Source organism: Prunus dulcis, chromosome 1 (genome assembly GCF_902201215.1).
Source record: "Prunus dulcis chromosome 1, ALMONDv2, whole genome shotgun sequence".
Lineage (NCBI taxonomy): Eukaryota > Viridiplantae > Streptophyta > Magnoliopsida > Rosales > Rosaceae > Prunus > Prunus dulcis.
This window is the reverse complement of record NC_047650.1, coordinates 3,923,221-3,937,316: the sequence shown is the minus strand read 5'-3', so window position 1 is coordinate 3,937,316 and position 14,096 is coordinate 3,923,221. Positions and strand designations below refer to the sequence as shown.

Sequence of the window (14,096 nt, the reverse complement as noted above, 5' to 3'; positions counted from 1 at the left end):
ATCTTAAAAGGCATTAATGTAAATAAATTTTCTTTTTCTACCCTTTCCAAGTCACACACAGATATTCAAAGTCAGGACTGACTAGCTTTGTGTAAATCCCACATAGTGACATATACATGCTCCACAGGAATCACATTTTTTCAAAATAAAATAAAATTTGGAGGTTTGAAATTTGAAGGGCTCTGTTTTGTCCTATTTGAAAACAAGTAGTTTCTGTCAACATCTATTAGAGAAGAATTTTCTTGTAATGTAGTCAGCGAGCAATAAAGAACGAGAAAGAGAAGCAAAATGACCATTTGGCCCCAAAAAAAAAAAAGGATAAGGTCCATTCGGTGGATGTAGAACTTTAAAAAAAGACAGAAAAAGGAGAGAGAAAAATAGATGCATAAAAGAAGAAACTAAGAAAGGCGGGGCATGTCACTTTTCATGCATTTTCCAAGCAGCTACAGGACTAACATTTCATTTTGTCATACTTACAAGTTACAAGTTACCACTAAAGCCAAGTCAAAATTCAGAGAGTATTATATCAGCAACCAAAATTTAGACTGCTATGAGCCCTTCTGTCTTGACCTCAACACGTCAACAATGGAAGAAGAAGTGAAGCTAATAGGGTTTTGGCCAAGCCCATATGTTTACAGAGTGATATGGGCTCTAAAGCTCAAGGGTGTGAAATATGAGTACATAGAAGAAGACCTTTCAAACAAGAGTGAATTGCTTTTGCAGCTCAACCCAGTTCACAAGAAGGTCCCGGTGCTTGTTCATCGTGGCAAGCCGATTGCCGAGTCCTCTGTGATCCTTGAATACATCGAAGAAACTTGGCCGGGGAATTATCGTCTGCTGCCTCAAGATGCTCACGAAAGAGCCTCCGCGCGGTTTTGGATCCAATTTTATGTGTATCAGGTGCGTAGTTTCCATTTTCATTTCATCACTTTTTGTATCATCTGCCTTTTTTTTTCTTTCTGTTTGTTATAGTTCAATTTTTGAGATTTAATTTTTATATTGATGTCTGTTGATTCCGATCACAGACACATGAACATATGTTTGAGTGATGCACCAATGCTGGGATGGGAGATCATGTCAAAGAACCAACTCTCATCCATTTTTGGAACTGGAAACACCATAAAGTACCACTCAAATTCCACCTTGACCTTTAAATAAAAGTCACGGCATCACCAGCACCACACACGATCCCACACCACCATAAGATAGTAGATCCCACCAGATGCTTCAACTCCACCTCCACAGAAGATAGATCAAAGGAGATCTACACCCAGAGCCCAAAATATCAAGAACACAACCATCAGGGGGCCAAAAGTAGGAAATTGCCTTAGATCTAGCCACGATCAGCCAAAAAGGCTGAGAAGAAGTGATAGGATGCTAAGGGTGTTTCAGTTTTTTGTATTAGCAATTAACTGACTATATTAGAAGTTTAGTTAGTATTGTAAGTATGTTGAATTGTGTTGTGTTTTGAGTAAAAAAAAAAGTATATTCTCTGTACATTGGATCAAGGTTGAATGGGGTCTAATAAGAAGCCCCTCTTCTGTCTTTGTAGTTCGTAATGAAAATGTTATGGCAAAGAGACAAAAGAGACTGAGTTCCCTGAGGGCGGGGACTCTGCCATTGGACCTGAAAATAGTGTGGCCCAAGACCTGGTGTCAAATACATCAACATAGCAATAGGTCTCATTATAAATGTAACATTGGATCATTGTGACTCACACACATATATGGTCCAAAAGTGAAAGTTTTTTTTTAGCTAAAACCTAAATTTACTTTTATTCTACAAATTCACTTTGCATTACAATATCAATACAAGTGCTTATATACTTTGAATTTATTTATCAGCCTCCCATTTTTGGTCCACTCTTCGAATTAACTGCCGGCGAAGAGCGAGAAAAGACAATACAAGCAGTATTGGAAAACCTGAAAATATTGGAAGAGCAAGGCCTCGGAGACAAGAAGTTTTTTGGCGGTGAAACTATAAGCTTGGTAGACATAACACATGGTTGGTTGCCTCACTGGTTTGAGGCCACTGAAGAAATGGTTGGTGTCAAGGTTCTGGAGGCAAGCACTTTGCCTCGGCTGCATGCATGGGTTCAGAATTTCAAGCAAGTTCCTGTGATCAAAGACAACCTTCCTGACTACCAAAAATTGCTGGCCCATATGACACGCCTGAGGAAATCTCGTGTCCCTGATCAAGTCTGAAACCTACCAAGTCATATATATATTTTGTATGCTCTATGAATTCCTTTGTTTTCAATTTGAGCTCCCCTCTATTTAGTAAATGCTTTTATTTCGATCTCTTTGGATCTGCTCGTATAACATCCCACATTGACCAATGGAGAAGAGGTGATGTGTCTTATATGTACATGCCAATCTCCATCTAGCACGAGACCTTTTGAGAGCTCACCAACTCCAAAGTTAAGCGAGTTTGGGCTATAGCAATTCTAGGATGGGTGACCCACTGGAAAGTTGCTTGTGAGTTCCCAGAAACAAAACCGTGAGGGTAGAGAGGGAAGCCCAAAGCGGACAATATCGTGCTACGGCAGAGCCCATCCCGAAATGTGACAGCTTGCCCAAAAGGAATTGGGTTGTAATTTTATTTTTTCTTAATAAAAAAAATCCAAAAATTACGAAGTATGTGTACACTAGTCGAAGGTTTCTATATTGTAGTCAAATAAATAATAAGAATGTTTCGTTTATTTGTAGGGTTAATCATTTTATTAGTCCCTGAACTTAGACCCGATTTGCATTTGAGTACCTCAATTTTTAAAATGGTTCCCGTGGTCCTTTAACATCACTTTCGTTAGGACAAATGGTCTAGCCATTAATTTTGTTAACTTTTTTCGGTGAAATGCAGGGGCAAAATGGTATTTTTATATTAAAACTCAAAAAATGAATAAAAAATCATATCTTTAAAATAACAATAAAAGAAAATCAAATAAAAAATCAACCAAAAAAAAAATTTAAGTTTGGGGGAGTAGAAATCGGGATAGGGGGGAGAGTGAGTTTAATTTTAATTTTTAAATTTTTTATTCATATTTTTATCAATTTTGATAAAAAATACCATTTTGTCCCTGCATTTAACATAAAAATTAACAAAATTAACGACAGGACCATTTGTCCCAACGAAACTGAAGTTGAAGGACCACGAGAACCATTTTGGAAATTGAGATACTCAAATACAAATCGGGTCTAAACTCAGGGACTAATAAAACAATTAACCTTTTATTTGTAATATCAACTTTTTGTTGTGCTTTGTTTTGTTATGTGACATAAGTGATAAAGAGAGGTGGGAGATTCGAACACTTGTTCTTAGCTGTAAAAGTAACTACCACTTGAACTACAAGGATCTTACTGTCAATCAAGATCTCTTGAGTCAAATTTGATAAGATAAATCCATAAATTTGAACCTTACGCTATAACACTTAGAAATTAATTACTTTGTAACAAAGTCCAAAATTTGGTATACAATTCATAGGTACGTTACCAACAATTTAATAGCATTGTCACAAATCACAATCCGAAAAGGCCTTTTGGTCGCCAATTCAAATTCATTACGTAGCCATAATCTATCATCTCTTCGACGCCACCCCAACAAAACACACCAAAAAACAAATAAATAATTAAACGAATAAAAAAAACCTACAAAAAGCCCAAATTGAAAATCCCTTATTACCGCCACGTAATATCATCATCCACGCAAAAAAAAAAAAAAAAAGAAAGTAAATTGAGAAAACAAAACGCACAGAAAAAAAAAGAGAGAGAGAAAGGAGGCGAGGGAGAGGGGAGAGAGCAAAGGGGGAGATCTGCCAGAACCAAAGATTTTCACAGAGCTCTCCATCTCTCCTATCAGATCGGGCTCTTTGTCCCTACAGAAATTAGGGCTTTATACATATTTTCTGATTTCTCTACGAAGATTCGATTTTTACGTTTTGAATTCGAAATTGAAACCGACCGTTGATCGAATTTGAATTAAGCGTCATTGCTCAATTCCTTGATCCGGGTATCTCTGTGGTTTTGTAGGGTTTTGTTTTGTTTGTTTCGTAGGGTTTTCGTTCGTTAGGGGTTTGCGGGGGAGGTGGTGGGAATTGTGCATTCATATGTTTGAAACTGTGTGAGTTTTGGAGATTAAATGGCTTCAGCTCAAGTATTGCCCAACTCGCGAAAACTAAAGGATTTGGAAGCTGGAAAGCGCAAGGTATTTTTTCTATTCGATTACTATCCAGTTCCGTTCAAATTGTTCAAATGGAATTTTACATAAGTCTGCATGTTTGTGTATAATATATGTATCTGCAATTGTTTATTTGGAAATGTGAAATGATTGACTCTCCGCTTTGAATTTTAATCCAATTGTCTGGTTTGCACTTGTACGGTCGGAATCTATACTTGGTTGCTGTCATAGTGAAGATATTGTGTTCCCTACTATTGACATATGATTAAAAACACTTTTTTTTGGGTTCAGGAAATCGTTTTGTTTGGCTTATAATGCTTAGAGACAGTACAGGAACTGCGATAAATATTGAATCTTGATGTTTTTGAGTGTCTATGTTCAACCTTTACATCTTGTTTTGAGCTAGCAGGAACAAAATGATTTAGCAGTATTTTTGTTGCATCGAATAAACATTAGACGGACAACAGATGAGATTGCATGCTACCCCACTTGTTATTGTGAAAAAGAAAATGCAGATAGGACTAGGTTGTCATAGTTATGTGGCAAGCATTGTTCGTGTATGGATGCCTTATGGTAAGAAAAAGAAAGAGAAAGAAGAGCATGATCAATTTAAAACGTCAAGATCACCCATACTTTTACAAAGAATTGTTTAACCAACAAAGGCTCGTGATAAACAGATCAACATTTTAGTTCTTGTCTGTGTAGTTCAGTATTTTTCGTTAATAAATACGCATGTAGCTAATTTTAGTCAATTCTGATGAAGTAACTTACCAAATATTTCATTATTTGTTTGTCGAATTTCACATATATTTGGTTTTTTCCCCTACTCTTGCAGTTGGAGGAGTTCCGTAAGAAAAAAGCAGCAGAGCGAGCTAAGAAGGCTTCATCCACTAGCCAAACCAATGCCCCTGAGGTTAGCTCAAACGAGAAACAACCTCTAGAAACTGAACTTGTACGAGTTACAGTCCCAGATGGTGCTGGTACATCTGATGGACCTAGTGGTGCTTATACTGAAACTTCTTCTGTATCATCCAACAATGATTACACAGCTGTTGATTTTTCCCAAAAAAAGGAACAAGCTCCCCTGAATAATTCCCACGGTAGTCCTTCAACATATGATTTTAATGATCAAGTGCATAAACATGCAAGTGATCAAGAATATAAGAGCTATGGCGGTTTTGGGTTTGCTGGATCACTAGACGTTAATCATAGCAATGGGACAAAAGGGATGAATAATGATTTTGAAAAATATACTGGTAACTCAGGTGAGACCACATCTGATCGTTCTATTGCACTACGATCACAAGCAAGTCAAGATTTTGATAGCAATACAAGTCATTCCAGTTATCATGGAAGGAATGAATTTCAGTTCAAAGAACATAATATATCTTTGATGGATTCTTTAAGTAACTCTGGTTCTTCTCATCCCTTTGTTACAAAAATCTCACCTCAGAACTCTGTCAGCGCATTGCTTCAAAGTGAGGCCAGTAATGTCAGCACAGTGTCTGGTGGCCCTCCTCCATCTTTACTTTATGAAGGTAATTATACATTTTTGGATTTTTATTTCCTGTGTTTTGATCTAATGATCACAGTGTAGGCTTATGCAATTTCTTTGAATCTTCTCTTGCTCACTGTAATTATGTTTTGGGACCTCATGGCAGGCTTGGCTGAGCCCAGTACCAGCTTAAGAGGGTTTGCTCATGAAGTTGGGAAAAACATGCATGGTAATAGTGTGGACTTAAGTGATCCTATAACTTTCAGATTTGGAGAAGGAAAGCTTACTAGCTCTGCTAGTGGGTTTCATAATTTGCAGAGTACAGCAGTGCAGACATCTGAATCCATGGGTTTTGGATCTGATGCCAGAAGTTCATCACTATATTCAGTTACACCTGAAACTAATTCTAGGAGATCTCGCTCATCTTTCCTGGATTCTATTAATGTGTCTAAAGCTTCTTCAGGGACTGTTTTTCAACATGGTGAACCTGAGGAATCACTTATGTCCAACAGTTATAAATCAAATGGCATGAGTTTTCTAGGTTCGTCGCCTTTTCGTAAGCCATCTATGGATGATGATACTGTGAGATCCTTTTCAAAGTTTGAAACTGGTGCACCTCATGCATTTGAGAATTCTGTGAAGTCTTTATTTCCTCCTAATGCTGGAATGGACCAGCAGAGGCCAATAATTGAGGGGAATAGCATGGAGAGAAAACATGAATTTTATTCTCCTGATCAGAATGAAGATTTTTCTGCTCTGGAACAGGTACCATTTGCCCCTAATTTTCTGATGGGGAATGATTACACATATGTCCACTGGTGATATTTCTTTTGCATATATTTAGTAATTTTAGCTTCGAAAATTCCTTAATCAATTAAATATTGAGGTCCTTTGTTCAATACACGTGAAGGGTGACACATGTAGTCCATTGAGTTGCATTTTAATTTTTGGAGCTTCCTTTTGGATGGAAATATAGGTTGATTACTAAGATCATCATCCCAATTGATTTTGTAGCTGTGACTTTTGAGGGGTTAGTGAGAGGATGGCTAGAGTTATAATGAAGAGATGTTGATGATAACAAAGTATCCAACATGGAAATACTAAGGATACATTGTATTGAAGAATGGAAATACCTGTCTTTTCAAGTGCATCTGAGAATATACTGATGTAGGATATGGGTGAATTGAGAATTTAGGTAGTTTAGCGGAAGTGAAAACAATGGAAAACAGAAAATAGAACGAACAAGGATAGGCCTGGAATCACTCCAGGGGTTTGGCTTCACACCAAGTAGTCTCCAATCTCTGGAAAATATACTTTTCTTTATATCTCAACAACTCAACTCCATAATGAATTACATAGAAGGGGTATATATAATAATCTAACCCTAGAGTGAAAAGGAAAATTAAACCTATTCTAGGAAAGAAATCTTAATCCAAATAAAATAGGAAACTTAGAAATCCAACTGAAATATGGAAAAACTAAAAATCCTAATGAAATCTGGAAAACTTAGAGAACCTAGGAACAAACAAATAAATTAGGAAACTAATTAATAATTCCCTCTTCCATCTCTTTCGTTTGTAAACCCTAATGGGTTTGACAAAGATGTCCTCATCATATACGGTGCATCACTGGTGTAGCGTGTGCTCCTAGTTTTAATCTCAAAAGTTGCCTTCCTTCTTTGAGTACAATAATTAACTTTAGCATAGCAGAGAAAAATACATAAAATAAGCCAACATGTATGCAGTTTCCTTTTTTCTAGGAATGATGGACTTTAACAATTACATGCTAAGTTTGTTTAGTACATCTAATAATAACTAAGTTTTATTTTCCATTTTGTCATAGATCTTAGGTTGTATACTTCCAAATTGAAAAAAACTAATGAAAATTGTGTACAGTTATGTAAACTGTGATGTCACTCTTCTGAGCATGTTGCTTTGGAAGAATTCTATTGTTGATGGCTTTTTTGTATTTATCTTCTTGTTATGCAGCATATTGAAGATTTGACACAAGAAAAGTTCTCTTTGCAACGAGCACTTGATGCTTCTCGTGCTTTAGCAGAGTCCTTGGCTGCTGAAAATTCTTCTCTGACGGAGAGTTATAACCAACAGGTATACCTGTGTAACGTGATATTGCATCATTACATTTATGTAACATTTAGTGTGTTGATGCATTATGAATTTATGAATTAAGCATGCCTGACATCTTTGCATTACTTTCTGTTCTCCTTTAGTATCCTAGCAAGAAGACAGCTATGCTAACTTCACTGTATAGTGATGCTGCCATCTATATCTCCCTAAAAAGGTAATTCATACTGCCATGAATTCATCCTAACTGTTTTCTATTTGCTTTTTCTACAGAGAAGCGTTGTTGACCAGCTAAAATCTGACTTGGAAAATATACAGGAGGAAATCAAGGCCCAGCTGGTTAGAGTCCATTTATCCCCTTTCCACCGATCATTTCGGAACTCATTTATATCTCAAGGGACCATACATATATATTAGATATTTAATATGTGTGTGTGCTTTCAGATGTTTCACATTGTGCACAAGGATATGTTTTTGCATCCACTCCAACATGCATATGTGCATTCTCAAGAATTTCTGTATTTCTGTATTTCTGTATTTCTGTATTACATTCTAATGACCTTTTGTGGATGAATGAAAATCTAGTTTGGCTGGTTTGAGACACAAATGTGGTAATAACTTTTAGATTTGATGCCTAGAGAGAGTGCCTAGAAAGGTGCAGTAGGAAACTATTACAATGCCAAGGATGGTTGTGACTTGAGGATGTCATTTATGTTTTATGGAAAAAATACTCTTAAGTCTGAACCGTCCACCATCTATAAACAATCCAGTCTTCCCCATCCCTGGTATTGTAATTATATCATTAATGGGTGAAATACTTTTTTGAATTTAAAAAAAAAGAAAAAAAAGAAAAAAAGAAAAAAAAAAGAAAGAATGAAGGATGTACCTTCTAGCTTGTATGAGGCTGTCATGTGTGTTTACACTCAGATAATAAACTCTTAGGGTTTTGCTGTGATTGAGCATTTGTTGATATATAAGATCTAGTCACCCTTTGATGTTTATATGTCTAATTATATTTTGAGTATTGCATATTCTTCTTTATCTAGTTTATGTTTTCATTAATTTCAATTTTTCTTGATGTCAATAGGTGGAACTTGATGCTGTCAGAAATGAATATGCAAATGCACATCTAGAATGTAATGCAGCCGATGAACGTGCCAAGCTTTTGGCATCCGAAGTTATCGGATTAGAGGAGAAGGTAGTGATTTTTCTTGGTATGTTTGGGTTTTAGGCACTGCTTTGTAGAAACAACTTTGTAATTCTATGGGGACAAAACATTTTTTATTTTATGTTACTCTTTTGTGCTAAGAAGGGGACATGAGGGAATGGCAAATTGTAGTGGAGGTGGTAGGCAGAAACTTTGGTCATATGTTTTCCTTGGATGTGACCTATGAAACGAGTTATGTTTGTACTTTTGGCCAACATAAAAGTTTGTCCGAGCTTTTGTGCATATGCGTGTGTGTGTGTATGTACACATAGTGATATGGGTTAGGTACAAAATTGCTCATGTTTGATGCTGCTGCTTTAAACAATATATTCAAATTGCTATATTAATTTTCCCAGGCACTGAGATTAAGGTCCAGTGAGCTAAAGTTGGAAAGGCAATTGGAGAACACACAAGCTGAAATCTCTTCATACAAGTAAGTTATCCTTTTACATTTGCAGTAAAATAAAAATTTGTCAACATATTCTGAATCACTTGTATTATTTTTTTATCACTCCCCTGTCTCTTGTATGGAAAATGTTATATTTGTTTTGGAAAAAAATCTGAAATTTTTGAGTGTTACTGAATGTGAAAAATTAGAGTTGTGAGCTAAAGAATGTGGTAGTTGCATATCCTAAATGACTATCCTAAAGAATGTTGTACACTTTCAGTTTTAGACTTATTACCAATGTCTGTGAAAATGACTATCCTAAATCAATCTGTGCAGGAAAAAACTGTCTAGCCTAGAAAAGGATCGTTCGGATTTGCAGTCAACTATCAATGCTCTTCAGGAAGGTAAGGCTTATATGATCTACAATAGAATTTTATTACACTATTTCTGATTAAGGGGTATATTATATTTATTTATAAAAAAGACAGAAGGTTGAAAAGTTGTGAGGGTAGAGTCCTCTGATATGAAAGCCCTTTTGTTTAATTTTAAGAATACTTCTCTGTATGGTAGAACCTCTCTAGGTTTGCTATTGCTCATGACCGACCTTTCAATTTAGAATTCTACCTTTAGTGACTTTTCTCAGAGGGAACAAATTGCCGCTGGCGTGCCTCTTTAATTTTTATGGTCTAGCCTTTCTAGTGCCCTTGTCACCAATTTAAGCTAATAAGAGCGTAATCAAGCTACTTATCTTAGCACGGTTGTTTTACTGCTTGAGTGTGTGAAGTCCCTCCACGCCACACCACTAGGTCTATAAACATTGGCGAGATTGAGGAGGTTCAAATATTACCAGACTCTATCTCCCAATCCTCCCTTTGAATGAAGCGATCATTTCTTTACATTAAAAAAAAATATATATTATTCCATTGAGGTTCGTTAAGTTTCAGAACCTTTGTTTTTTGTTATGTTAATATGAAAATGAACACAAGCTAAGAATGCTGGGAGTTGCATGTAGCAAAGGCCCCTGATTGCCATGCCAACAAGGTGGGTTGTGAAATTATTGACTGGTCTCTTAAGCCCTCCACTAATGTGAATGTAGTCTTCTATAGTTTTATTTATGCCTCAAAATCTTGCTCCTTATTCGTTGTTATTATCTGGTACAGAGAAGAAGCTGTTGCAGTCTATGTTACGGAAAGCTTCCACAAGTGGAAAGAATGTTGATGTTAGCAAGAATACTAATAACAAAGATGTGTCTACTTCTACAGAAGATCTAGGTAAATTTAAAATGCCATAATAATAAGTACTGAATTTCTTAGTGAATCCAGTTAATTGGTTTGTGGCCATGGCTATGTTTGTGCTTGTGTTTGTTATTTGGTAATTAGTGTTTGCATGTATTGTTATTGGTTGAACATATGTCGTTCTTAAAATCTTTATGATTGCATTCATGTTGGAATCGACACACTCATTTCTATCAACCTATGAGTGAATTCTCCTCCAAGCACGTCATACATAAAATAAAGATATAACTACATAAAAACCGTTACTACTCTGGTGAGTCTTTGTGATAATTGACAACATTTAATGCTGTGTAATGATATTTATGTGGTTATACCTCTATTTTATAAATGAAGCATGTGTCTGTGATTGCAACTTTAACTTAGAAAGGCAATGGTATGTATGCATGGTACAAGTAAAGACCTAGTTTACTTTCTTTGGGTGGCCAAGATAATCGTTCCAAGAATCTAACAAAAAATGGCTGCATCTATTACTGTATTCTATTTGTATTATTTTATTTTTCTATTATTCTCAGAATTCCTGTAGTGCGTTACTCCTATTTAACTATTGGTTTTAGTTTATAACTTTGCTATTAAATTTTTACTATTCACAAGTGTTGGATATATTGATTGATGCTGATTATCCTAAGATACATTTACAAACAATCAATGTAAGCCAAATAAATCAATAACTTTCAACAACCACCGTGCATGTTGGGAATATCGAATGACCACCTACCCTAACAAATACTCATTATTTTCATTAGTTATTCCTGATCAAGTTTTTGTTTAAATTAATAGAAGTCTTTTTATTATTGCAGAGAAGGTTAGGTTTGTTGTCATTGTATGAGAAGTTTATTACTTAATTCTGTCCATATTAATTCCAATGAACAATGTGCATAGATAAAAATATTCACCAATAAGATTTTTGCTGATGAATGAATGTATTTATGATGACTAATTTCTTCGTTGGTTTTTTTTTTTTAAATTTAATAATTGAAGCAAATGAAGATGCTATTCCTGACACCTTAGGCCAGGAAAGGGATGATGCCTCAAGTTTCCCGATTCTGCCTGCAAGTGGACAGCCAACTTTTGATGTTTCATCTGTGAATCTACCTCATGACCAGATGCAAACAATTGAAAACATCCATACACTAATTTCTGAGGTACCATCTACCCCTTATATTTTCTCAGTGGTTAACTTTTGATGTTTCAGTGGTCTTGTTAAATGTAGCTCATTAAATTGAATTCTAATCTCTCTCTCTCTCTCTCTCCCACCTTATATGATTTACTAGTTGAACTAGATAAAGTGAGATGGCAAAAAAAAGTCCTACTGGAGTTTTCTTGTTGCAGTTTAAATTATTATTATTATTATTATTTTGAATAGAAACTTTATATATTCAAAATATTCAAAAATAGAAAAGGAGAAAACAAGTGGTTGCAGTTTAAATGATTTACTAGTATGCAAATATAATAACTATTGAAGCTTTCTTGTTTCAGTTAGCATTGGAGAAAGAAGAGTTAATACAATCTTTGGCATCCGAGTCATCTAATTGTTCCAAGTTGAAGGTAGCATAATTCTAAATTTTCAACTCAATGTAGTAGTCTGCTCCTGCTTTTGACTTGTTAGTATTTGGTCTACTTTAAGGAAGAAGGAAGCTTTCTTCAGGATTGATACATATATTTAAGGGTTATGAAATATTGTGACAGAAAGAGGCCTATGCATTTCTTATGTTACTTCGAACTTGTGGACTTGGATTGGGAACAAGCTAGAATTGTTTTTGTTTTACTTGGTTTTTGATCCAATGGAACAAGCTTAGTTCAAGCACAAAATACATTCCAATGGGAATGCTTTTGTCATCTTAGCAGACTACATTTCCTATTTATCAGATGGGTTTTGACCTTGACTCTTGGTCTGGCTGCCTCTGTACTTAGTTTGATTTTGTTGTAAGTTTGGTGAAAGTCGTTACACATGGAATTGACTTCTCTCTTGTTACCGGGAGTGACATCACTACCATCAATGGGTCATACTCTAGTGGATAATGTGGTTTGAAGTTACATTGTTAATAGTAGCATTGATTCAGTTTTGATATATGGATTGGTGTCTGGCTCATAATTGTTTTGTTAGTCCACCGATCATAATTACAATGTTGACCGTATTGATTTTCATGAATGAAGGAGCTGAACAATGAATTGTCCCGGAAACTTGAAGCTCAAACTCAGAGATTGGAGCTCTTAACTGCCCAAAGTATGGCTAACGAGAATATTATTGTTAGACAACCTAGTCCTGTTGATATTCCCGACAATACTCCATATGCAGATGAAGGCGATGAGGTACTGTGTTTTCTTTTGATATAATTTTTTTTTATAGTTGGCTGCTCAGGTACATCATTCCTCAAAAGTACCAATTAGTTCTTTTGGTTCCTTTAATACTTTATTTTGTCTCTAATTAGAAATGTATTTTCCGGTCCAAGCTGTTAATTAAGCCAGAGTGCAAATAATGTTTCTTGGAAGATTAATTGTAGTTTCTGCAATCATGGAGTGGAATATATAGAAATATCATATTTCTCTATTATTCTCACGTGTAGGTAGTGGAAAGAGTCTTGGGATGGATTATGAAGCTTTTTCCTGGAGGGCCATCAAGACGAAGAACTAGTAAGCTTCTGTGAGATTCAAGTCAGTATAGCTTCTCAACAATCCTCATGCTCCGATCCGGTTTTGCTTTCCTTCACTCCCTTGGCGTAATGAAGGGCGTAATTTGTATATTTTTTTGAGTCAATTTTACAGTCCATTCTTTTTTAATAGAAGAAATATGATCTTGTACTAAGAGGCCTTCCCATTGATTGAGATATCTGATTATCAGTTCTTTGAAACATGACAATAAAGTCCCTCTTACTGTTACTAGTTTAGATCTTTATATTGTAGGGGGGTATTTGGTGGATACCGAAAGAGGGGATTACAAGTGGTATACAGACGTAAGAAATTGTTGTTGTTGTTGTTGTTGTTTTTTTTTTGTTTTCCTCGTTTTTCGGCAGTTTGTTACCCGCATCCATTGTACACTTTGGGGCTTAAGCCCCCAAGAAATGAAAGAAACGATTTAGCTTCTCAGGTGTCATTTTCTTTTAAATGGTGCATTTTGTCCAATGTGTTTGAGGGCATTTTCTTGGGAAAGTTTTCATTTGAGGGTGGGGTGTATATTTTCAGATATAGAGGGGAGGATTCAGTTACACACGATAATTTCTCTGTTTAGTTTTATGAATTTCGCTAATTTTCTTGTGTCTACTTCTATGAATTTAAATTGAGAATGATTTCGAAGTTGGATCAAATTGGGTTTTGTTGGACGAGTCTATTGTACTCGTCATTTTTGCTATACAACTCTCCATCTTATGAATGATAATCAAGAAGGCAACTGATTTTCGATTTGGATTTTGCATGTTGGCATAATCCTTTAAAAAATGAACATTTCAAATAATGTGGT

The 14,096-nt window shown here is 35.6% G+C and overlaps 2 protein-coding genes across 3 annotated transcripts; both read left to right on the top strand.

Moving 5' to 3' along the window:
- The first annotated feature begins 484 nt into the window (after positions 1–484).
- On the top strand, positions 485–2,298 carry LOC117618601 (glutathione transferase GST 23-like). The gene is made up of 2 exons (XM_034348245.1): positions 485–900; positions 1,845–2,298. Exons 1-2 carry the CDS (start codon positions 586–588, stop codon positions 2,202–2,204), a joined length of 675 nt encoding a protein of 224 aa, XP_034204136.1. The 5' UTR covers positions 485–585; the 3' UTR covers positions 2,205–2,298.
- Positions 2,299–3,733: 1,435 nt separating this feature from the next.
- On the top strand, positions 3,734–13,724 carry LOC117618549 (protein BLISTER). Of its 2 annotated transcripts, XM_034348164.1 has the most exons (13): positions 3,740–4,200; positions 5,009–5,711; positions 5,835–6,433; positions 7,657–7,776; positions 8,026–8,091; positions 8,840–8,950; positions 9,316–9,392; positions 9,684–9,751; positions 10,508–10,618; positions 11,621–11,784; positions 12,119–12,187; positions 12,797–12,952; positions 13,207–13,724. In XM_034348164.1, exons 1-13 carry the CDS (start codon positions 4,135–4,137, stop codon positions 13,285–13,287), a joined length of 2,391 nt encoding a protein of 796 aa, XP_034204055.1. In that variant the 5' UTR covers positions 3,740–4,134; the 3' UTR covers positions 13,288–13,724. The 2 variants fall into 2 exon arrangements, with proteins under 2 accessions (XP_034204065.1, XP_034204055.1); XM_034348174.1 differs by lacking the exons at positions 12,119–12,187; positions 12,797–12,952; positions 13,207–13,724 and adding an exon at positions 10,360–10,388 and having other exon boundaries at positions 3,734–4,200; positions 11,621–11,732.
- The last annotated feature ends 372 nt before the right edge of the window (positions 13,725–14,096 follow it).